This window comes from Carassius carassius, chromosome 6 (genome assembly GCF_963082965.1).
Source record: "Carassius carassius chromosome 6, fCarCar2.1, whole genome shotgun sequence".
NCBI lineage: Eukaryota > Metazoa > Chordata > Actinopteri > Cypriniformes > Cyprinidae > Carassius > Carassius carassius.
The window spans coordinates 34100081-34125544 of record NC_081760.1 but is presented as its reverse complement, the minus strand read 5'-3'; the positions used below and the strand labels follow the sequence as shown (position 1 = coordinate 34125544).

General features: G+C 35.6%; 1 protein-coding gene across 2 annotated transcripts in view; it reads left to right on the top strand.

Moving 5' to 3' along the window:
• LOC132142706 (nephronectin-like) overlaps nucleotides 1-25464 on the top strand; it is a 41456-nt gene that overhangs the window by 9494 nt on the left and 6498 nt on the right. The window contains exons 3-8 of one of the 2 annotated variants that reach the window (XM_059552775.1): nucleotides 7367-7417; nucleotides 11185-11277; nucleotides 18606-18725; nucleotides 20695-20814; nucleotides 22548-22682; nucleotides 23562-23684. In XM_059552775.1, the coding sequence (XP_059408758.1) occupies nucleotides 7367-7417; nucleotides 11185-11277; nucleotides 18606-18725; nucleotides 20695-20814; nucleotides 22548-22682; nucleotides 23562-23684 (642 nt within the window). The remainder of the gene's footprint in view (nucleotides 1-7366; nucleotides 7418-11184; nucleotides 11278-18605; nucleotides 18726-20694; nucleotides 20815-22547; nucleotides 22683-23561; nucleotides 23685-25464) is intronic. The other variant, XM_059552776.1, reaches the window with a different exon arrangement.

Sequence of the window (25464 nt, the reverse complement as noted above, 5' to 3'; positions counted from 1 at the left end):
TGATAATATTAGCGGGACAGTGTATCGGGCAGCCTGACAAATGTGGGATTCTCTGCATGGCTTGTGCACTTGATAGCCCAGCTGTTGCCTTTGTTTATCTGGGGTTCACATGCTGAGTGGCTCCAAAAGCTAATGCTTCTATGCTTGTAGACTGCCAACATTTTGACAATATTTTGTAACATGAAACAATGTGTTCTTTGTGTGACTGTGTGTGGATGTGTGCAAATGTCTCTCACACTTCACATGGCAGAGGTACGCCCAACAAAGACTGTATTATATGAGTATGCTTGACACAGAGGGCTGAGAACTGTAATTGGAAGTAAATAAATATACACAACGGACGGCAAACTGACTGATTCTGTCCTCAATCACAGACGGCAAAGCTGCCAGCAGTTGAACTTGCAATTTCGTCAGAGAATAGAATGTGTGCGGGGGGGCGTTAAGGGCTCCATCATGACTGATTACGGGATCACTGCATCTCACATCTCAGATCATACGGGGTGAAGATACACATTGAGAATGAAGGCCATAATGAATGCATCCCCGAACACAGACTCCTCGGGGAAAGTGAAGTGCTTGGCTCTGAAATGCTTTTCAGATATTCATCCAGTCAGAGGTATTGCTAGGATCCAGTCATATCTGGCTCCATTCACACCTCAATAACAGGAACATGAAGCTGCAATATTTGACTTTCTCAAAACAGCTGGTTTAGGGGGCGGCCCTCAGCTTTGTGGGCTGAATTGATGATTAAGATTAAACCGCGCACAGCCGAAATTAGATTCCCCACCCATAACACCCTAATCATCTAGAGTTAACAAGATCTCAAGCTGAGGATGAATTTTGATGAAGTTCCTTTACGAGGCAGCGCGAGGGCTCAGTGCGAGAATGGAATCCTGTGTGGTGAAATATCTCAAGGGAAAAGGTGTCAGGACATCTTGGACTGTAATCTCGCTTTCATTCGCTCTTGAAAAGCAAAATTTTAAAGGAACGTTCTGTGTTCAATACAAGTTAAGCTCTATCAATAGCTTTCGTGGAATAATGTGGATTACCACAGAGGATCATTTCTACTCTTGCCTCAGGTAAAAAAAAAAAAAAAGAAAAAAAAGAGAAGGACAGTGAGTCTAGATTAATATATGTACATTACCGGTTTAAAAGTTTTGGGTCAAAATTATCATTTTGTTTTAAGAAAAGTATATTTTTATTCAGTAAGGATGCATTAAATTGATCAAAAGTGACAGTGAAGGGATTTCAGTTGCAAAAGTTTTCTTTTTCAAATTAATTATTATTGTTGTTGTTTTTTTTAGACCATTTTATTATTTTTTATTCGCATGATATATTTGTAATAGAATAATTTACTGCCATTGATTTTTGAAAACACATTGGTAATTTAATTCATCCACCCTCCCAGAAAAGTAATCCCAAATCAAAACGAGTTAATTTGTGTCAGTGCTTATACCTTTCTGAATGCTGACCAGCTTCACTTGCATTCAAAATGCATCAACCGAGATTTGAGAGGGAAGAATGTGGTTTATCTGAACACCCTTTATAACAGGCAAGGCAGGTTTATTTATAGCATATTTCATACACAATGGTAATTCAAAGCGCTTTACATAAAAGAGAACAAGGGAAAAAACATCACAGCAATAAAACAAGGAATTTAAAAACTTTGAAAAAATTGATTTAAAAAGTTTCAAATTAATTTAAAACAGTTAAGATTAGAAAATGATTATACATAAAATATAGTGCAATCAATTCGGGTATTGCACAGTGCTCATTTAATAAATGCACAGCTAAACAGATGAGTTTTGAGTTTTTTTTTGTTTTTAATGTGACTGATGTTTTCGCACATCTGATCTCTTCTGGAAGCTGATTCCAACTGCGGGTGGCATAATAACTAAAAGCAGACTCCCCTTGTTTTGTGTGAACCCTTGGTATTTCTAACTGACACGATCCTAATGATCTGAGTGCTCTGTTAGGTTTATATTCAGTGAACATATCTGCAATATATTTTGGTCCTAGGTCATTTAGTGACATATAGACGAGTAAAAGTACTTTAAAATCAATCCATAATGTAACTGGAAGCCAGTGTAAGAACCTGAGGACTTGTGTGATATGCTCAGATTTTCTGGTTCTAGTCAGAATCCTGGCAGCAGCGTTCTGGATGAGCTGCAGCTGTCTAATGGTCTTCTTGTGAAGGCCGGTGAGGAGCCCATTACAATAGTCCACCCTGCTTGTGATAAAGGCATGAACAAGTTTCTCCAAGTCTTGACTGGAAACAAAACATCTAATTCTTGCAATGTTTTTTAGATGATAGTATGCTGATTTAATTACTGCTTTGACTTGACTACTGAAACTAGTCTGAAACTGAAACTACGATTCTGTCTCCAGAATCACACCAAGATTCCTGACTTGATTTTTAGTTGTTAGACCCCTAGAGTCAAGGTATGCATTCACCTTGAGAACTTCAACTTTGTTTCCAAATGCAATGACTTCAGTTTTTTCCTTGTTTAACTGAAGAAAATTCTGGCACGTCCAACTGTTAAAGGGTTATTTCACCCAAAAATCTAAATTATGTCATTAATAACTCACCCTCATGTTGTTCCAAATCCATGAGACCTCTGTTCATCTTCGGAACACAGTTTAAGATATTTTAGATTTAGTCCGAGAGCTTTCAGTCCCTCCATTGAAACTGTGTGTACGGTATACTGTCCATGTCCAGAAAGGTAAGAAAAACATCATCAAAGTAGACCATGTGACATCAGAGGGTCAGTAAGAATTTGGTCCAAAAATAGCAAAAACTACGACTTTATTCAGCATTGTCTTCTCTTCCGGGTCTGTTGTGAGCGCGTTCACTGCAGTGTAGTGATATCCGGTTCATGAACAAATCATTCGATGTAACTGGATCTTCTTGAACCAGTTCACCAAATCGAATTGAATCGTTTTAAACGGTTCACGTCTCCAATACGCATTAATCCACAAATTACTTAAACTGTCAATTAATAGTCAATCTTTTGTTCGTTATCTGGCTCGGCTCGGTGTTCATCTTCAGTTCTCTCTTCACAGCAGTTCAGTCAGTGCACTGTTTGAGTAAATGCATTACTCCGGGATATTGGTTTGTTTGAACTCAGAGGGAGTGTCAGCCACATTAAACAAGTTAACAGCTTAAGTCATTTGTAGATGAATGCGTATTGGAGACGTGAATGTAAAAAATGTATTTTCTATGCTTCAAAATATTCTAGCTGACACTCTTTTTTCTAATGTACTACTTTGATGATGTTTTTCTTACCTTATCTTACCTTATTTTTTCTTAAACTGTGTTCTGAAGATGAACGGAGGTCTTAAGGGTTTGGAACGACATGAGGGTGAGTTATTAATGACATAATTTAGATTTTTGGGTGAACTAACCCTTTAATTTCATTAAAGCATTGGCACACAGTATAAAACGTTTGGTTGTTTTTTTAACCCAACCGTTGGGTTACACATATTGGGTCAATGTGTTGGGTTATCTTAAAATTTGTTGGGTCATTTTTTTTTCGTCGTTGGGTTATTTTTAGTTATAGCCCAACTGTTGGGTTAAATATGTTTCCCGCTTCACTCCGTTCAAATTTTAACAGTCCAGTCAGCGACTCAGCGCGGACATCAGCGGCAGCCTGCATGATTATGAAAGGTAAGTAACTGTTAATATAATCGTATGATGTCTGTCATAACATTATGTAATGTGTCTGATACGTTAATTATTATTTTATATGTTAAAAAAAGTTTTTTCCCCCAGAGAATCAGATCGATTGTAAATGAATGCTATTCCTGTTTGTTCGCCAGCATTATTACATTAAAAGATTAGCTGCAAAACTTTTCAGACAAGTATTACTTAAAGTTAATAAAAATGTCTTGTGAAATGTGAAAGTTTAACGAAATCATTAGAATTAAGCTATAAAAGCCGCACGGACCATTTATCCGATCGAATCAGTGAATGAAGCTGCTCGAGCAGCTGAGCTCACACACATCAGTCATGCGACAGACAATAGACTCCGTGAGAATCGTTTGAGTGAACCTGCAATTTTCTGTTATAAAAGTGCAAAACCCAAACGAAAGAAAAGCGCGCAGTCGTGAGGCAATCCGCTCTTTCAGCGGAAATTTATACCAGTGCCCCATATTAACATAATATTACTCCTACAACCAACCTTTAAGAGGGGAGCGTAAAACAGAAGCCATATTCGTCTTAGCGCACCAGTCCAGCACTAATTAATTGTGGTAAAAGTGTTTTAATGGTTTATTCATATTGAATATTGTTATGCATCTATTAGAATACCCTATAATTGCAGCAATTTCTCTTATGAAGCTAGATTGATTGACATGTTTTTAAATGTATAGTACTAAATGTGTTTATACTTATGTTAATTTAGACAATGGACTTTTTCGTGAAGGAAAAATTACAACAATAGAATTTCTGCCTGTTAACTGAAACATTTCAAGGAAATTCAACATTTCAATTTTACTTAGACCTAAGACTTCCAAAAATTATGAAAAAAGACAAATGAGGTGAAATAAGTGTATTGCCGTATTCCGTCCAACAAAGCTTCCTTTCATTTACAGTGTACTTTTGTTCCTTCCTACAAGTCCAAATCAGTTAAAGGGTAAAGGGTGGTAAAATTTACTCACATTAGCCACAAATATTGCCACAAATTTTCTGGAGGGAGTGAAAAATGGTGTGCACATCATACACAGAAATGAAGCAGCCCTTCATTGACATTCAACCTGTAAGTAAAAGCAAAACTTAAAATTAAAGTGCCCTGTGTAGTCGTCACATTTATTTATTTTTTATAAGACACACGTTGTACAATACAAATCGTTTAATACAAAAGAAGATATTTTGAAAAAAAGAATTTACATTTTTGGGTGAATTATCACTTTAACCAATTTAAATTCACTATAGCTTTTAACTCATTTAAATTCACTAATTTGTAAAGTGAGTGTATCAATGAAATATCATCACAATGCATGTTAACTGAACTTTTTTATTTATTTATTATTCTTTTAAGGTTGGCACTAATTAGTGCTGTACTTGAATCACGAGACAAGCCAGAATCCACATGTCCTGGTGCTTGGTGACAAGGAAAACTCCTCCCAAGTTTTTATTATTTTAAACAGGGAGGCGATGGAACAGAAGACGATACTACAAGCAGTCGATCTGTGTTTCAAACTTTTCTATGTATATGACATCTACTACCTAAAGCCCTCTGCTCATATTTGAGAGTTTTTGTAACACACAGTCTTTAATAGTTTCTTCTGCACACTGTCTCCTCCTTAAAAACTTTGTATTTAGTAATCAATAAAAAACTTTTTTTTATTTTATTGATCATCAGTAGGTCCAGCAGCTAGTATATTTATTTTATGATTTTTTTTTTTTTTTAATTACTATACTATATGTTATGTTCATTTTATTTGAAAGTCATAACATTTGCCAAGTGTGGTAACCTATACTCAGAATTGGTGCTCTGCATTTAACCCATCCAAGTGCACAAACACAGCAGTGAGAAGTGAACACACACCCGGAGCTGTGGGCAGCTATATAGATCCAGCACCTGGGGAGCAACTGGGGGTTAAGTGCCTTGCTCAAGGGCACTTCAGCCATGGGTATTGAGGGTGGGAAAGAGTGCTCTTCATTCACTCCCTCCACCTACAACTCCTGCCAGCACCGAGACTCAAACCTGTGACTTTCGGGTTACAGGTCCAACTCTCTAACCATTAGGCCACAGCTGTGAACTGTATTTGCACATTTGTGCGTTTTGATATGAATATGAATTGACACATTTGTACATCTTGAAAATGTCAGTTGTATTTTTACACATTCTTGTACATTTAAATAAAATATTTTAAATTATACTTGTAAATGTGTTATTTGCATATTAAAATAAAATCTGTAATTTACAACAAAAGTAGTTTCAAAATATGGTTGTATTAAGTAATTTTTTTATAAAAATACTGATGTTAATTATAATTAACTCAACTGTTGGGTTACTTTTAACCCAACAGGATTTTAACCCAATGGGTTGGGTTGAAATACACCAAAGATGGGAAGGTGCTATACCAACCCATGGTTGGGTTTTAAACCCAACATTTTTTAGTGTGCAGAGGGAGTCAATGGGGCTGTAGTTTAGCTCCAACCTTGATCAAACTCACCTGCCTGTAACACTCTAGTGAGACCTGCCAGAATATGGTAATCATCCAGTAACTTGGTATATATCAAAGTACTAAAAGCATCAGTTAATTTGATGTAATTGGCCCTCATGAGGACCAGTGAGGTCAGGCAGGACAAGGTGTGTGATGGTATTAGAGAACAGGATTTAAGAATTGAACATCTGCAACACTACAGTATACTGTTCCTAAGCTGCTCCTAAAAAACCAACTCAGCAAAGTATTACTCAAATGTTTGAGCATCAGTGGTTCGTAGGGGAATGTGTGTTAGGCTGACCTGACTGAGGAACTGTAAAGAAAGCTTTGTTACAGAGGCAGTCTGTCCTGGGCAAGACAATAGAAGAACTAGAGGAGTGGAACTCAGTTTTTTGGACCAATAAATCAAGCTTTGCAGAACAAAAACTTTGGAAACAGTTTGAGCATTGTTGAACAGTGCTTTGATATAGTGTTTGTACTTTGCAACACATTTAACCACTTCAGCTGTTATTTTGATTTTTTGAGAATTAGGCATATGCAATATTGGACCCACCGGTGGGTCCCCAGAGTTGATGTGGTTAATGAATTATATGAAATATGTACTTTATATGTGTCTGAACATTAAGAAATTCAGATTGTTGGGGTTGGTCATTTTCTTTCTTTTTTTTTTTTTTTTAAAGAAATCTCTAATGCTCACAAGCATTACAAAAACATAAAAAAAATGCATTTTACTACAATTTAAAATAACTATTCTATTTTAATCTCTTTCTAAATGTAATCTATTACTGTTATGCAAAGCTGAATATTCAGTATCATTCCTCCAGTCTTCAGTGTCACATGATCCTTCAGAAATCAGTCTTATATGCTGATGAAAATTATTACAATTATAATATATATATATTTTTTGAGAATTCTTTGGTGAATGTAAATAATGTATATATAATGAAATTCAAATTAATCAGGAAAAAGGTAATTGAGTATGTAATACTTACCATGAATATGAGAACATTTAATAATATAATTCTTATCACCATGTGAAATGTGAGAGACATTAGGCTGTGTGTATGTGTGTATTGTATGTGTTGCATTTTTAATGCTTGTCCATCATCAGCATGGCTCCCATGTAATGTTTTTATCTCACATTTAGACCAAGCTTCTTTTTTTTTCTTTTTTTTTCTGGCTGTTTGTTTTGCAGCTCCCTACGTCTTAACCCGCAGAGTATTCACGATGAGGTGCCAACCCCAAGGTTAGCACCACATCATATTTCCTTTGCAATCATCTTGCCTGAGTGTCATTCAGACCATGCATCCACTGAATCCCTAGTTCCCGTTTATTTATAGTCCCCCACACGTGCTTCTCCTTTGAGAATATCCTGATATCCTGTGAACATTTCACACCTGCTCCTGCTACCATTTGAATATCTGGACCCTCTAGGATATTTGGATGTCACTGTTTACATTCACTTACTTGTTTGCTCCCACACGTAAACCTCAAAGGATCTCAGATCAAGAGTGTTTTTCGCCCGATATAACACTTTTATTTAGAGCAGAGTAGAGAGAGGACAGGAAATGGAGAATGGAAGCAGGAATTTTTGCAAGCCAAATTTAAACTTGCATCACCCATACCGCAGCTAAATGTCATCCATCTATTTTTTGGGGGAAACTTAGAGGGTTAACACATGACCCCCCAAAAAATTAATATAAATGAATAATGATAATAAAAATTATATTATATATATAAAAAAGTATGAGTATGAATTATATATGTATTGCACACACATTTACATACAATTGATTTATACATGTCTATACAACCTTTTTATTTTTATGTCTGCTTACATTTATTTATTTACATATTTTAGGATGGGAATTATAATGATTTATATATATATATATATATATATATATATATATATATATATATATATATATTAGTCGTTAAGTTATTTATTTATTAATTTATTCATTGATTATTAACTTTTATAGAATTATCCATATGTGTCTAAACAAAGTCAACATTTAAAATCACTCAAATATCTTAAGGTGACACTACAGGTCTGGCACAAACCACTAAGCCAGGGCTTTGCAAAGTTTATTGATTTTTCCTGCTCTGAAAAAAATCATTATTAGCCTTTCACATTCTTAGTGCGACTTATTCATAATTGGATTTTCCAAACATTCACCAATTACGGTTTCTGCTGTATCTCTTTGAAGCTGCCATCCGCTCATGTGTCATCAGAGCGCATGGACTGATAGGTATGCTATGCCAAGTATGAAGGTCTCCAGGGATGGAGGAGCATATGTGCTGAGCGTTTTGAAGCCAGCGGGACCTCTTGATGTGGTTTGTCAATAACGGGTACTTCCCTTGGCCCATTTCGCCTGTGGTTTGTGTTCAAAGTGCCAGCATTACCTAAACCTAACCACAGCAGATAGGTTTCTCTTTAAAGCCCCTTCCTTAAGCTCTTCATTCGTCAGCACTTAAAAATATAACCAATGCCTGTGATCACACAGGCAAGTCCCACCTGGATTAATCCAAGATTTCATCACATTTGATAACTGTCTGGCCGGCGAGATAAGGCAGCCGCCCGGATAAACTCTCAATGTCAGAGAACTCTGCCTCTTTCCTCATTTGTCTCCTGCCAGCTTAAGCTTTACCACCAAATTAGCGCCTGTTCGTCCTTTTGTGTTTTAACCTTAGGGTTTGATCTTACTGTTCAACCTCTATATTGAATAACACAGGTTAAAAGTGTGGTGAATATGTACCTTTGATTAGCTTACTCCAACTAATATGGTAGAATGAGACGGGGTGATTCTTATCACACCATTTTTCCAGAGTGGGCTAATGCCTTTCCGCTTTCATGCAGTTTGAACAGGCTGAAAGTATCTGTGTCTTTAATCTACTGTACGCACCAGCAGGATCTAGTCTTGCTTTCACCATCTGGGGTCCGGTGGGTTTTGAGTTGAAAACCCTGCAAAAGTCTTTTTAATTCTCATATGTTTGTACTCACATCAGTCTTAGTTTTTGTGTGTATTTGTGGTGTATTCTTAGCTCCTCTCTCATTGTGAGAATGGCACCAGTGATTAAAATTAACAGCTCTGATGAGCCTCTATAATTGGAGACTCAATGAAGCTTTGGATGAAAATTAGTCTCAGCCGACGGCAGATTTGGCTGTGAAGCATGGCTGTGTTCTGCTGTAAGCTTGGTCTAGTTTGGTCCAGTCTAATGTCACAGGGAGGGAGGAACGGCACACAGCAGCTGGTGTTTTGTCTTGCAGTGTACAGATCAAACTGTGCACACTCAGTCCCCATAGAAAGAGACTGCAGATAGAAGATATGTGCTGGACTGCAGGTGATAAAGTAGCTAGGCTGAATAAGGGACCTTTTTTCAGTTTTGAATAATTAGGAGGTTTTTTTTTTTTTTTTTTTAAGTATGTTATTCTAAAAGATACAGTAAAAACGGTCAAATTGTGAAATTTTATTTCAATTTAAGAGTAATTTGAATATGTTTTAAATATGATTCATTCCTGCAATATCAAAGCTGAATTTACAGCATCATTACTCCAGTCTTCAGTGTCACATGATTCTTCTGAAATCATCATAATACGACGATTTCCTGCTCAATTATGATCAGTTATTATTAATGGTTCTTATTATTGACAATACTGAAAACCGTTTTTGTTGTTTAATACTTGTGTGGAATCCGTGATACGTTTTATACATTCAAATAAAAAAGTTATTTTAAAACAATATTTCACTACTGTTTTATTGTGTATTTGAGGAAATAAATTCAGACTTGGAGGGCATAAGAGGCTTCTTTCCAAAACCTTTTTTCCCAAACCTTTGACTGTATATATTTTATCACATATAAGATGTCTAAGAACACATCAAAGAACAAAATAAACACAATTAAAAATAAAATAAGTATTTTTAGATTATGTAATGATTAAAAAATGTTTCATGTCAAAACTAACCCTGCTTTACAAAAAAATAAAAAAATATATTATGTCAGTATTATACATCTAAATACCCATACTGTGGGAAAAATAAAGCAAACTTTAAAACTTTTTTTACTAAAGAATATGCCATTTGGACATCTTTGAAATAGACTTTTAATATGCTACAGTATGTTTTTTTAAAGATTTTTTAAAGTTCCTTTACCATATAGGATGAATAATCTAATGTTACTTTCTAGGTAGTATTACAGTAAAATAATGTTAAATGTACAGTATCTTATAATTAACAGTGAAAATACGTAAACTGACGTTCCCTGCATGACACTTTAAATTTGATGGTATCTCATTCAAGTAAATATGTTTCTTGTTAGTTTTTTATATCAGTGGTGTATATTAAGGCTTTATGTTACATATAATGTTGTTAAATGATTGTTTATTGCATTTACTGTTGATTGTTACCATGATAGTTATTTGTACGGCTTTATTTTTAACAGTGTACTACTTGAAACATAATTTGATTTGCGTTGCTCTAATCCTTATCTGCCATATTATATAAAATATAATATGGGCTGCAAACACAGACCACTCATGAAACATTGGGAAGAGTGGGATTAAGCTCTTTTCTTTTGTAATTTGCCTGTTTTTGTTTCTGTTTTGAAAATGGCAAATCCTTAATGCCCGCATATCAACTCTGAGGATGTTATCCCCCAGTCTAGATCTTAAAGGTTTCTCATGTTGCACAGCTCTGGGCTGCTTCCCAATCCAAAAGTGAGATGTAATGAGTCATAAAGCAGAAGTGAGGTGGACCGTACACTCGGCATGTCCCAGGTTCATTAAAATGACCATGGCAAACAATGAATTATTATGTAGGGGGCAAGCATTCCAAAATAATGTTTTTGTGGATCTCGCGCCACAATATCAAGGTCTTATTATACAGACACTTATTTCTCACAGCAAGAATGGCACGAAAACTAAAGGCTGTTTTGTTACATGTTTCCAAGTCTATTGTATAGACTCTGACATTTGTTGTAAAGTGATACTGATGATCTTTTCGCCTACAGCGGTATGTCAGCACGAATGCAAACACGGAGAATGCGTGGGACCCAGCAAATGCAAGTGCCATCCAGGTTATACAGGAAAAACATGCAACCAAGGTAAGTGCTAAAGTGTTTTTATTTTGCAGGTTTTTAAATGGATTTATTACAGTTCACCAAAAATCACACAAAAAAAGGTTAAACCGGTAAACCTTTAACATACATCTCATACATTACATCAGAAATAAACACGAAAACATGATTTTTAAAACTTTTTACAAATTTAGATTAAGATATATACTCACCGGCCACTTTATTAGGTACACCTGTTCAATTGCTTGGTAACACAAGTTGCTAATCAGCCAATCACATGGCAGAAACTAGATTTAGGCATCTAGATGTGGTGAAGATGACTTTCTGAAATTCAAACTGAGCATCAAAATGGGGAAGAAAGGGGATTTAAGTGACTTTAAATGTGGAATGTTTTTTGTGCCAGATGGGGTGGTCTGAGTATTTCAGAAACTGCTGATCTACTGGGATTTTCAAGCACAACCATCTCTAAGGTTTACAGAGAACGGTCCCAAAAAGAGAAAATATCCAGTGAGCGGCAGTTGTGTATATAAAAATGCCTGGTTTATGTCAGAGGAGAATGACAAGATTCGTTAGAGATGATAGAAAGGCAACAGAAATTCAAATAACCACTCGTTACAACCAAGGTATGCAGAATACCACCTGAAGCAGATGTGCTACAGCAGCAGAAGACCACACCAGGAGCCGCTCCTGTCAGCTAAGAACAGTAAACAGAGGCTACAATTTGCACAAGATCACCAAAATTGGACAATAGAAAATTAAAAAAATGTTGCCTGGTCTGATGAGTCTCAATTTCTGATGCAACATTCAGATGGTAGGGTCAGAAATTGGCGTAAAGAACATGAAAACATAGATATATTAATAGATATAAAATAAATTAAATTAAATTACATTTATGCATTTAGCAGATGCTTTTATCCAAAGCAACTTACAGTGCATTCAGGCTATCAATTTTTACCTAACATGTGTTCCCGGGGAATCAAACCCCCAACCAATGCTCTACCACTTGAGCTACAGGAACACACACACACACACACACACACACACACACACACACACACACACACACACACACACACACACACACACACACACACACACACACACACACACACACACACACACACATACATATATATATGACCTGCAACATACTGTAATACAAGGGTTGAATCAGCCTCTCTATTACAAAGCACCAATTTTTCACATTATTTAAAAGCCTCTGGATGTAGACCGCTTGGCTCTACACAGAACAATGTATTGGCACTAATGGGCTTTTGTATTGAGTCATATAGTGATTCAAGATGTGAGGTTTCCCTTAAGCAGATAATATCTCAATTACTGCCCTAAGAACCCTGCACCAAAAATAAAACAGAGCCGGGGGACTAAATTCTGTCTGCAGTTGTCTCATCAGAAGAACGCTGGCATCTGACATAACCCCTGATTTAAAACAGCACATTTCCATTTGAGAGGAGAAGGCTGGGAGACTTAAAGAGAGGATTCTGTGCCCTTGGAAGGCAAAGGGAGGAGGTCTAATTAAAAGGGAGGGAAGGAAAGGGAAAACAATCCCATTTGGAATGTGAAATAGAATCTTTACGATTTTCCCTTGCGTCATGGTTTGATGTCAGGTCGATGAGACGGCTTTTGCCTTGCTGCACGGGGCGGAAACGTTGTCTCTTTTTCATGCGTTTCTATCAGCTTCTCTAGGCTCTTGTGGCAAGAGCGATTAAAAGAATCTGATGGTTTTTAGCGGTTTTGACAGATGATTATCATGCCCAGGGCTTATTTGTGTCTTGCATGTGACAGGTGCTGGTTAGCGCGGACACCTAGCTGGCATATTAAAACCATCAGTGCAAATAATCAAGCCTTTCATTTTCGTCTCACACAGTGTTAAGACGCTAAGTGTTTTTGTTTATTGAAATTATCTGTAGCAAAACAATCAACATGCTTATTAAATTATACCACACAAGATGTCCAATCACTTCAATTTCATAAGATATTGAAATAACTGCTAATATTGTTCATGATTTATTTCGATTCCTGAGGGAAATCTTAGTTGATACTTTCACGTTTGATCCTAGCAATTCAATGATTACTGAAAGAAATAAAATATGTTTACAGTTGCCATTACTGATGTGTGGAATCTGAGCTATTGATTTTATAACAGTCATATTCATAATTATAATTTTTTTGGCAGTTAATGCACAATTAGCATTCGCCTCCTTTGATCTGCATCTTTTGTCTGCTGTTGCTCTTCACTGTAACATCATTGTCATGGAGATGATATGAGGCAGATGGGCATCTTTGCCCAGAACAAATAAACTCATTAAAGCACTAATCCATTTAGAGCTGCATTCGGCTCTCCGTGGATCAAATCAGTTTAATAAGATGCTAATTTTCAGCGCGGGTCTCTGTAAATGAGAATCTGCTTACCTGCTGTTGCCAAGGCCTGTCAGGAATCCATTATGGGGCATCAAGTATTGTAAAATACTTTTAGACAACAAGATAGATCTGCTTTTTGGTGAATGCACGTCTAGCAACGTGTCCTTTGTGTCATTCATTTTACAGTGTACATTAAACGCTTATTTTATTAAAGGAACTTAAAAGTTCTATCATCATTTATTCACCTTTAAGTTGCTCCAAACCTGTATGAATTTATTTTAGCTGTTGAACACAAAAGAAGATATTTGATATTTCAAAGAATGCTGGCAACCAAACACTTGACTGGAAGTGAATAAATGATGACAGAATTTTCATTATTTGGGTAAACTGTCCCTTTAAAGGGACGATCTAATGGAGCTTCTGCTGTTTTAATATCACGCAATTGTCATGACTTCCTGACAGAGATAACAAAAATAGATGTCCTAAGATAGTCTCTTGTCAAACTTTGCAAAACCATTTGGCAAAATAGGTAGATATCATGTGGGTTAGCTTAATCGACAACTTTTAGTGTGATTGAACTGAACTCTGGCTGAGTTTGGGCATTTTTCAATTGGTTAGACTGAGAGAGCATTTTAAACCTGTTTTATTCATATTGAAGTTTACATGATACACATTCTGAACACCGGTTTATTCTGATCGCAGAAAATAAATATAGATACAATATAGTCTACAGCTCAGAGAAAGGATGAAAAATATAATGTTAAAATTAAAATTAATTGTAGTCTTCAGGGCAAACATAAAGTAAAATCTGGAAAATGTAATGTTTTCCTTATTGTCTTCCTGTTGCAAAACCATAAAGCCCACATATGGATGCACAGTTTTCAAAAGCTAACAGTCTACATCATGAATGTTTGATTTTCAGCATGCCGGGGGCATAATAATGATTAATGTGTTTTGTTTTTTGAAAAACGCAGTTCATTTCTGTGTATTATTTAGGAGTCGGAAAGCCAAGCCTCTTTAGAGTGGATTATACAGGATTCTTTACATGTCATCATATAATTAATTTAATATTTTTATATTCTTTTGTTTTTATCAAACTATAATGACTTTTTCCGCATCAGACATGTCTCTCTACTGATATTACCAAGGCAGTATGGGTGGGGAAATATTACTGAATCCATCCCTGTCCTTGTTTAGCTCTGAACCTGCTGAAGTTAAAAGCACTGCCAGCACTGCTGTTTCATTCTATGTACTAATTTGCATATAATCTTTTCTGAATGATGTTATTATTCTCCTCTACAGGAATACGGACAGCTCAAAGGTGTGTTTTATAAATGTTTTTTGTCCTGTGTGCTGTTATCTGTCTGTTTTCCTCACTCTTAAAGAAGAGCAGGGCTATGTTAGCCCCCCATTATGGCACAGTCACCCTCCCGTTTTTGTTCCCATGGATCACCAGCCGATCGCGGTTCCTTCGGAGGGTGAGCTAATCCTCTGTGTGTGATTTTCTTCTAAGACCACTTACCTGATGATGCCTGCATCTGCCCCAAGCGCCACCCCTCTGGCCCACGTGCATGGTGCAGTCTGCTTGCCCCAGCAAGAGTGAATACTTTCCCTTTAGCAGATCCCCGAAGCCTCCACAGGCATGACACTGAGAAAGCCATGCATGCCATACACATAAAGCCTTTAAGAGGCTGTTCCCTTTCACCCTGGTCTCGTTCTCCTACACACATATCCTGTCTGTGTCTGTCAGTTCCTCTGAACTTCTAAAGCAGGGCATCTTTCATCTGCGAGCATTCAAGTGGCTGCCCGTCTGCTCTGCTCCGGTCTCTTTCTCTGGAACTGTCTCCTCTATCTCAGGCTCTCTCTATCTCCAATTCCCAAACAAATATCCTGTCATTCAAAAAGTGTCTGTCTGTCGTGTTGTCGTTGTTGTCTGCTTCTGAGGTAATTCTGTTCAAGATGTTTCATACAGATGTGTAGTTATAAGTGAACTGACCATGGTAACAGTAGCAAAAAGTCAATGCAGTCACAGAATGTTTTTTTGGGGTGGTAAAATTATATGTGTATGCATATGTGTATTTTTTTTTATTGATTCATATTATTATTATTAAAAATTTTGATTCTGCCTGAACAATGTATACAGAATGGTGAAGGAGGAACAAAATTGCACACAATAATATAATATAATATAATATAATATAATATAATATAATATAATATAATATAATATAATATAATATAATATAATATAATATAATATATCAATATGTATAATAATAATAACAAAAATATATAAGCAGACATTTAATACTACTACAATTATTATTTTTATTATCATGAATACCAAAGCAGCCATATCATGAATGAACACTACATTCTTTAAAAAATTAGATATATATATCTATATATATATATTTGACTTTGCACAATTAACAATAAATGTAGTAAATGAAGACACACTGGTTATCATGGTAACTTTTTTAAGGGTGGTATGATGGCTGGTAAATAATCTCTTCAATAATTTTTGTTGTTTCTTCACTGATCTTAAGTGTAGCACTCAGAATAGGCAAGTGATTTAGTCCACCTGTTTTCAACACCTTCACACCTTTATTTGTTATCATTAGTTCACTATGTGTCGCTGCTCAGAGCTGTCTCTTGTTAAGTAGGGCTATTCTGGGAATGTGACACTTCATTTGAGCTGTTTTCAGCTTTATTTGAGTGAGCAAAGGGCCAATGAGTCTTCTGTGATGGGTTAGTCTCCTCTTCACCTCTCTAGACAGAAGTACAAGTTGCTTCATTTTTCTAAACATCTTTCAGAGAAGAATTTGTCTACATGCTGCTCAGAGAGTTTAGTTACTGCATGAACCACTGAGACTTCAGAAAACTGTAGGAGAAATGTAGACCAGAGGGAAAGTCAAGGTAGAGATGTAGATTTTACAGATGACAGGATATCGATTGTTATTGTGTGTAAATACTGATTAAGTATTTAGTTTTCAAGATCTGGATACTACATAGTTATTTCTTAAAGGGATAGTTCACCCCAAATTTCCATCCAAGATGTAGATGAGTTTGTTTCTTCATCAAATTAAGCATCACCAGTGGATACTCTGCAGTGAATGGGTGCCGTCAGAATGAGAGTCATGTTAAAGACTTATCTCAATTTTCTATTCATGCATTGATTTTTATTGCATTAAAATGGTTAAACTTTGAAATCAAGAGATTTATGTTGTCTTTGTTTAGAATATAGCAGTCGACTCTTGCTAAGATGATTTGGGAAGTGATTGTAGCTGTCCTCACCCACCTCTACTAATCATTCCAGCGGAGAGACCTCCCACCGGTGCCAATTACTGTTAATACACAGTGCCATTCATCTATTTAAATCTGTGCCATCTGTCAGATATAGACAGCAAGAGTTCACTAGAAAGCATTCCGTGCATAACCCTCCGCTAAAGATGGCACCATTCTCTCTGAACTGGGCCATGCCAAAGACACTCATGTACAGCCGCCAGGAGAAGCTATTTTCAGTCCGGTGCAAATGAGACTGCAGGCATCACGCTACGTGTCTGGCCTTTAAACTTGACTGTGTACCTTACAATATTGAGATCTAAGAGATATGTAGCCCAGCTGATGCACATGGCCTAGACTTTAGGATGGTTGAGCACGGAATAAACTATATCCAACCCTTATGCTTATTATTTCAAATAAAGTATTGCTTTGCCTTGGTAAAGAAAAACCTTTTGAATTATTTCATTTTATTTCTAGCAATTCTCAAACCAGGGTTATTTATTTTGCTACTCAGTAATCGTTTGAGAAGTGGATAAACAATTAAACAACCACTTAATGTTGAGATGTTAATTGATAGAATCATTTATCAAGTAATTAAAATATACAAATTAATAAAAAAGTGTGTGATAACTAATTGAAAATAGAGTATTTTGACTGTCTATATAATTAAAAGCTTTTTTCTACATTGCTTTATCAATGGCACAAAATTATTAAACATCTTTTTTTTTTGTATTGATATTTATTAATTATCCTTGATTATCAAATTCCAACAATTTTAGAATCTTTGGAAACTTTTCAGTTCAGCACAGAATTGTTTTTGTATTATTATTATAATATAATATTATTAATTAATTAAATTAGCTTTCATTTTTATAGTTTCTGCTTTCATTTTAATTTTTGCCGAAGTTTTGAACATTAGTTTTTTTCATTCATATTACATTTTTCTTTATATTCAATTATTTTTTACTTTCTTTTTATTTAAATTTTAACTTTACAAATTTTACTACTTATGCTTATTTGAAGTCAATGCTTTTTTTGCCAGTGATTTTTCATTTACGTTTTTTTTATTAAAATAATTTTTATTAATTTTAGTGAAAATTTTAACAGAAACGATACTTTCAGCAATTGCAAACTAAATTATTACAGATTTGATGTTACAAAGTTATTGATAATTGCTTTTTAACATTTTATTTTTTTTTATTGATTTTACTAATTTATTGCCATCTTGGACTGGCACTCAATCTGCTGTCCTGATGTTATGTTTTAAAGTAAAGTTGTCACAGTATGACAGTAAGGATAGTATTTAAAATCTAGAAATAGGTCAACAGCTTCCAATTTTAGAATTTGTTTAAATATTCAAAGTCTGGGAATGAGTACTTAACTGACCTCTGCAGGGCTGTCAAAAGGATGACGTTCTCTTTCTGTGCGTCAGTATCAAAACCCAAACTCAGACTCCGAGTGTTGGAAGCTAAAGCGCAGGTTTGTGTCCTGTGGAGTGAGATGCTGAGGTGGGCCTGTCCAGACACGGTGGTCTGCAGCTTCACCTTCTTCCTGCAGACACCACCTCACAGGCTTGAATGGATTGACCTTTCAGATTGGACCTCTGTTTAAGCCTAATTCCTGTCCCGCTCGGCCTCCCCCTCTCACACGAGGATGTTCTAACCTCCCCCTCTCTCTTCTTCTGTCTGCAGACGTGAACGAGTGTGGCCTCAAGCCTCGGCCGTGTAAACACAGGTGCATGAACACATACGGGAGCTACAAGTGCTACTGTCTAAATGGCTACATGCTGTTACCTGATGGGAGCTGTGGAAGTGAGTCACATCTCGTTGTTTTGCACGTGGTGTCCAGCTGTGTCTAACGCTGCTTCGTTCAATAGCTCTTCAACGCTCTACTTGGACAGTATGATAGTGCTGCCCAGCAGGGTGAACCTCAATGTGTGTATACCGTTTCTACAAGCTAGGCTTTACAACAAATTGTTTCAAAGCAGCTTCACAAAGAAAAAAATGGCAAATGCAAAAATTAAATAAAACATACAACATAATATTTCATTCAGAGAAGAGAACAAAAAGGAGTATTGTCTTCTGATTTTTATATAAAACTATATAATAAAAGTACACTACTTTTAATGTTATTTTCAAATACGCAATTAAAAAAGTTTTTTTTTTCTTTCAGAAAATATAACATTATTCTTGTAAAAAAATGCTTTATTTTTATAATTTAATTTAATTTGATTAGTCAAATATACAGTTTTTTTCCCTGTATAAAACAATCTTGTTAAAATAGTTTTATGTAAGTATGTATGTTTTTTTCTTTTTTTTTTTTACAAATATGCATTTAAAGGGTTTTATTTTTCCCCTGCAGAAAAAAAAGTTGTATTTTTTCTTTTTTATGTCTGTGTTTTTATAGTCTTTTCTCCCATACACAAATCATACGTAGAGCTCAGGGCATCCCTCAATCCTGCAGTGAGCTTTCAGATGAAAAAAAAAAATAATTATGAGAAAGCTGTGACCTTCAACCCTGCCAGTAAAGGCTAAGTCTTATTGCTGGCCTTAAGCTATTCTCTCTACACCAAGTGGCCCGTGCCTGTGCTTGTCTGGTGCTAAATGTGCTTCCAAATGCCAGGAGATTCCACTCTCTGATAAATATTTTCTCACCTCAGCTCACACTTCAGCAAACACCTCTGAATCACAGAGTTAATCAAAGTGTGGAGCGGCTCCTGTGACGTGGGTGGTACAGTGATCTTCAATGCTTGGATCGCACGTTATTGCATAGTTTGGAAAGGCTGGGTATTGGTCTGATACGAGTCTGCACGGGTCTATGCGTCTGGCTCGAATTATTCAGAACTTCTTGAAAAAAATAAATAAAAATGCTCCAGCACTCAATGTCATATATGTGTCAAATATGTTGACTTGTAAATTCAACTTCATTTTTAGTTAGTATTTGTGACGTCGGGGCCGAGAGACGTTCCTTTATTTTGGAATTAAAGTTTATATTTGCTCGTCCGCCATTTCCCGCCTCCTTCTTCCCGATGATTATGGAGTTTTAATCGTTACAGTATTATTAAAAAATACAATAAAATAAAAAATATGGAACTCCACCTTCAATAACAGTAATTATTATTATTATATTTACTATATAGATCAACATATACTGGGCCAGGATTAAATATCTAAAATAAAAGTAATATTTAAATTTCATTATAATGGCAGTCTAAAGTGAGTTTATTTATTGATCTATTACATATATGGAGATGTAGAGAATATAGAGATTTTGTAACACATCCATCCATCTATCCCCTTCTCATTTTATTTCCTTTAAGACTTTGGGGAATAACTGAGTTTTATTTTGTGTGCCATCTCCTTTCCTCTAGAGTGTTTTTCCCTGACTGTCTCATGGTAAATGGGTTGTACTGTGACGACCCCCTCGACTCTAGTTGAGAATGTGGAGTGGTGTTTCTCCGCAGGGCTAATAGATCACTGCACAATCTAATAACACAAGGTTATCTGCTTCACTGCCCATTTCCTTCAAGGCCATGAAGCTAAATGTGGAATAGTGTGTTGCCTTTTCTGAACTGTGGCCTTGCACCCCATTTAATGGCTATTCATCTTTTGTCTGTTCTCTTATGCCTGGCTGCTTATATATGGAACACCTGTCGGTGCATTTAGTTTTTCTTGTTTGTCTTTTATACTTACAGTAAGCGGTTCTGTGTTGTCCTGAAAGTGGTAGAAATATGTGATTGTATGATAAGTGCTAAATCTGGTGTGTGTATGTTTCTGTCAGATGCCCGGACATGCAGCATGGCGAACTGTCAGTACGGCTGTGAGGTAATGAAGGGAGAAGTTCGCTGCCAGTGCCCTTCTCCGGGTCTACAGCTGGCTCCAGATGGCAGGACCTGTGTGGGTATGTGTTCATGGGTAATGCATTTCTGCAGAAGCTGATCACAGTTTACTGCTTTACTTACAGCTTTATAAGGGATCAATGTTTCCTTGAACTTTAGAAATAAAGTTCATTGTTATTTTGTTGGGAAATCTTTCCCCCAGTTCAGAATAACAATGTATTTAAACCTGTCATTAAAATAGCCAAAGAATTAGCTGTCAATAAAAAGTGTCATTTTATAAATAGCATATACCTGTAGGCTTAATATATTTTAATTGGTAAATGATATATAAATGTAATATATATTATATTATTTATAAATTAATAATTTATAAATGTGTGTATGTACGTATTTGTTTGTATTTTATTTATTTATTATTAATATTTCATTTTCAGTCCTCCAACTGTTAACAGACACTAGCAATGGCATTTATTAAGAAAAAAATATTATAAATGTTTTATAATAATGATTATAATAATAATAATACTTATATAAAATATTATATATTACATGCAATAATATACGTATATATATATATATATATATATATATATATCTGTATTTTTATTTCATTTATTTAAAGGTTTAGATTTAATATAATTATATATTACTATTTATATTATGTATTTTATATAATCATTATGTGTAACTATATAATGATATATAATACTTAATAAAACATTAATAATAATTAAATTCTTATATATTTTATTTTTTAATGCTTTTTATGACAGATTTAAATATATGCAGTATATAATGCTAGAGATTTCCAGGGAAGGAACATACTGATAAAATGTATAGGTCTATGTTGAATTGCAATATCGTGAATTGTAATTTTTATTTTTATTTATTTTTTTTGGTTGTCAGAGAAGATGACAAAATATTACAATTACCAAGTATAACAAAACATAGTCACTTTCATTTACTGCTGCGCATCTGCTACAGAACCTCCTTGAAAAAGAGCTGTGCTTCTTTCTTTTTGATGCGGTAATTATGCTTTAAGTGCTTGGAAATTTCATTGTGGCATTCGTTAATGACTGCTTTAATGGCATGCCATAGTCTCAGAGACCGCATCTTACATAAACATTTTTAAGAATCACATCTTAACCACACAGTTCACTAAATCACAAATGTAATGCAACAAACTGATTCAGTTAACCTGTGGCACACACATTTTTCAGGCCCCACTCTTTACATTTTTCCCACCTTTCAGCCTTTTATCTGGAGGCTATGAGGAAGGGACTGTAGAAAACAGTGTGAGTTTTCTGAAAGTGGACCATCAATCAGAGACTGACCATCTTAATGTTTCTCAGCACAGGTGTTCAAGTCTTCAGGTATTTCAGCAGAAGACTTTTATTGCTCCGAGGAGGGCAGCTTGTGTTAGATGGATGTCTGCACATGCACACTTAAGTGTCGAGTTTGCTGCACGCTGCTCTCAGACTCCTGCAGAGCATACACTTTCTGCTTGATGCATATCGCAATTAAGCTAAACAGTAAATGCAGCATATGCCAACACAAAATATCAAAGTATGTGAGGAATAATAATGTGCAAAGAGCCAGTAAACATCTCAGAAATGAATCCTGACAGCATTATGCAACATATACGTTCACAGATCGTGAATAACAGTAGTATTGAATTTGACTGGAAAACATCAAGAACCAGAGTTTAAGTCACTAAAACATTTTAAACTGCTTCCAATCTTGATTTAAAAACCAGAGGAGCTTGTAAATGAGTGGAGAAATGTTTGTTTTGCAGATGTGGATGAATGCGCCACAGGTCAAGCGGTTTGTCCACGTTTCCGTAAGTGCATCAACACATTTGGGAGTTACATCTGCAAGTGCCATGATGGCTTTGACCTGCAGTACATCAACGGGAAATATCAGTGTACAGGTGAGCGGATTTGAGTCAATACAGAGGATGAGTGTGTCATTACATTCATTGACAGCCAGAAACCTTTCAAACTATGTGAATTAGTAGATTTTATTTGATTTATGGACTCTAAAATACTTTAGTATTCAGAAAACTTAACTCACATTTCTGACAACCACAGACATTTTGTGGCAAGTCCAGGTTTTAAATAATATAGGCCTACTGCCAGTTGTTTTAAACAACCTTTCACGTTTTTCGGTTTTATAAATGGATAACAAGATCGCTCTGTTCCAAAACTGAGGGAGTTGCCTGTATGAGGCATTTTCAGCCTGAGATGTTTAATCATTCGCTTCTCCATTGGTGCATTTTGAGTGAGTCGGTGTCTATTTCATGCACACAATGTGGATAAACTACAACGGGGAAATATATATCAGATGTGTGGATGCTAGTGCTGGTTTAGCAATATCGACTTCTTGATTTTAATCCATCGTCATTTTGATTAACAGTCATCAGTTAAATCCCATGATTGATTTTTTAGGCTACGCTGTTTTCAGTTGTTGCGTGAACTCAATTCTACTCATTCACAAATTCCAATAAGCTTCTTTTTTGCAATTCGTCTCATAAGTGTGCAAATTATGAAAATAATGAAAAGGCAGTAAATACCATTGGCCTTCCTCTCACATAATAATTTCTCACAACATTACTTTTTGTTGCATTTTTGATCAGATAAATGCCACCTTGGTGATGGTGAGCATAAGAGACTCCATTGAAAACAAAAAAATCTTGCTAACCCCAAACTTTTGAATGGTATTGTAGGTTTTAGAAGAGAGACTATGACTTTTATTTTTAAATCTGCCTGATCTCAAAGAGCTGATCTTTTCTGTTTTAATGATTTTTTAGATGTGAATGAATGCTCTTCAATTCATCACCAGTGTGGTCCATACGCTACCTGCTATAACACACCTGGTTCATACAAGTGCAAGTGTAAGGATGACTACAGAGGTGTGGGCTACGACTGCAAACGTAAGTATGCAAACCTAAAAATCACTGCGATTGCATCTTAAGAGCTCGCTACACTCTTAAAAGAAAAGGTTGTTTATTGCCTCTATGGTTCCATGAAGAATCTTTAACATCCATGAAACAAAAGGTTCTTCATAGTGGAAAATGGTTCTTTAAGTTATTCAAATGTTCTTCAGACTAAGAAAACTAAAAGTATTTTAAGATCACTGAAAGATTCTTTGAGGAAAAATGTTTTTATTTATCTGCAATGCTACAGTGGATATACAGAAATCCAAACTGAGAATTAAAATGATATCACAACAATAAAAATAACTAATTTGGATAAATGAGCACACTCCATGCATAAACTAATCACATTACAGCTCAGGCAACAATTTAATTGGTCCCCATCTGTTCTCAGTTGCGGTGATTTTGATTAATTTAGATTAAAATCAGCTCTGTAAAGTAAAATAAGGCGGAACGGTGCTTTCAAAAGCACTTCAAGATAAAGGTTTGGAAAGGCTTAAGTCAGGAGTCATTAGTATTAAGGCTTTCAAGCACAAGAGCTGAGGCAAGGTTATCATTAGGAGGTGGAAGGCATACAGTCGTCGCTGGAAAGGAGATAACCAAGCAAAAGGCTGATCACAGACGCTGCCAGAAGATTGATGGACTCTGAAGGAGCCACAGGCCTTTTTGTTCCAAAGACTGATCTGACTTAAAAGGGAGGGTGGCAACAAAGTAATGACACAATCTAGTTGCAAACCACTGCTTCTTAAGGCAAAACACTACAGGCAAAACTGCTGCTTTTTCATGCACTGGTCAATTTTTAGATTTGCTTCCACAACTTCTTGCAGACTAGTGGAAAGAAGATATCCAAAATACATACTCAAATGTTAATTACACTTTTACACCTGAAGATTTCAAATATGTCAACAACAGATCAATCATTTTGAACCTGGCTTTGTCCAAGAAGTGGATGCAAATGAGTGCGTATTTCATTAGATAATGCATTATTTGTTTATTTAAACATAACATTTCAGAAAACTTGTATTTGAAAATCAACTGTCTTAATGTGCTGTGATTAATCAACTTGGGAAGTGTGCTGCTGATATCTATTAGTTAAAAAAGTTTATCCTGGTCACCTGTGAGGTCTTGTTGCAGCACCATGCTAAATGTGTCCTCTTTGTAGAGTTTTCCCCTTTTCTTTGGATTGGTGCACTTGTCAGTACAGAAAACAAGATGGATGGTGCAAAATCTTGAGAAAAAGCCCCAGCCTCAGCCAGGAAGTTGAACATAGGTGTTCAGCTTTCAGCTTGACAGCATCCCATAGCACAGTGTCAACAGAGCGAATAGTGGCTGAATGACAGGAAGGACAATATCCATGAATGGTGGAGTCAGATTCCTGAATGAAATATATATTTATTTATTTAATTATTTATTTATTGGTCTCATGTGCACCAATGCAGTATTCATTTAATAAAAAAACAGCAATAAAAGTAATATTGTGTCATATATTTTCAATTTAAAAAGACTGTTTTCCATTAAATATATTTTACAATGTAATTAATTTCTGTGATGGCAAAGCTGAATTTCCCCAATGTCACATGATCATTTCAGTATGATGATTTGAAGTTTTTTCTGTCATTTTTCATCCGGTTAATGCACCCTTGCTGCATATTTCGTAAAAAAAAAATAATAATAACATTAGTGCTCATATACATCTATTAGTTTTCTATTTCATTTATTTATATGCTTTACTGTCTGAAATGATCAACCATTCAAAACAGAGAAATGACATGTCTGG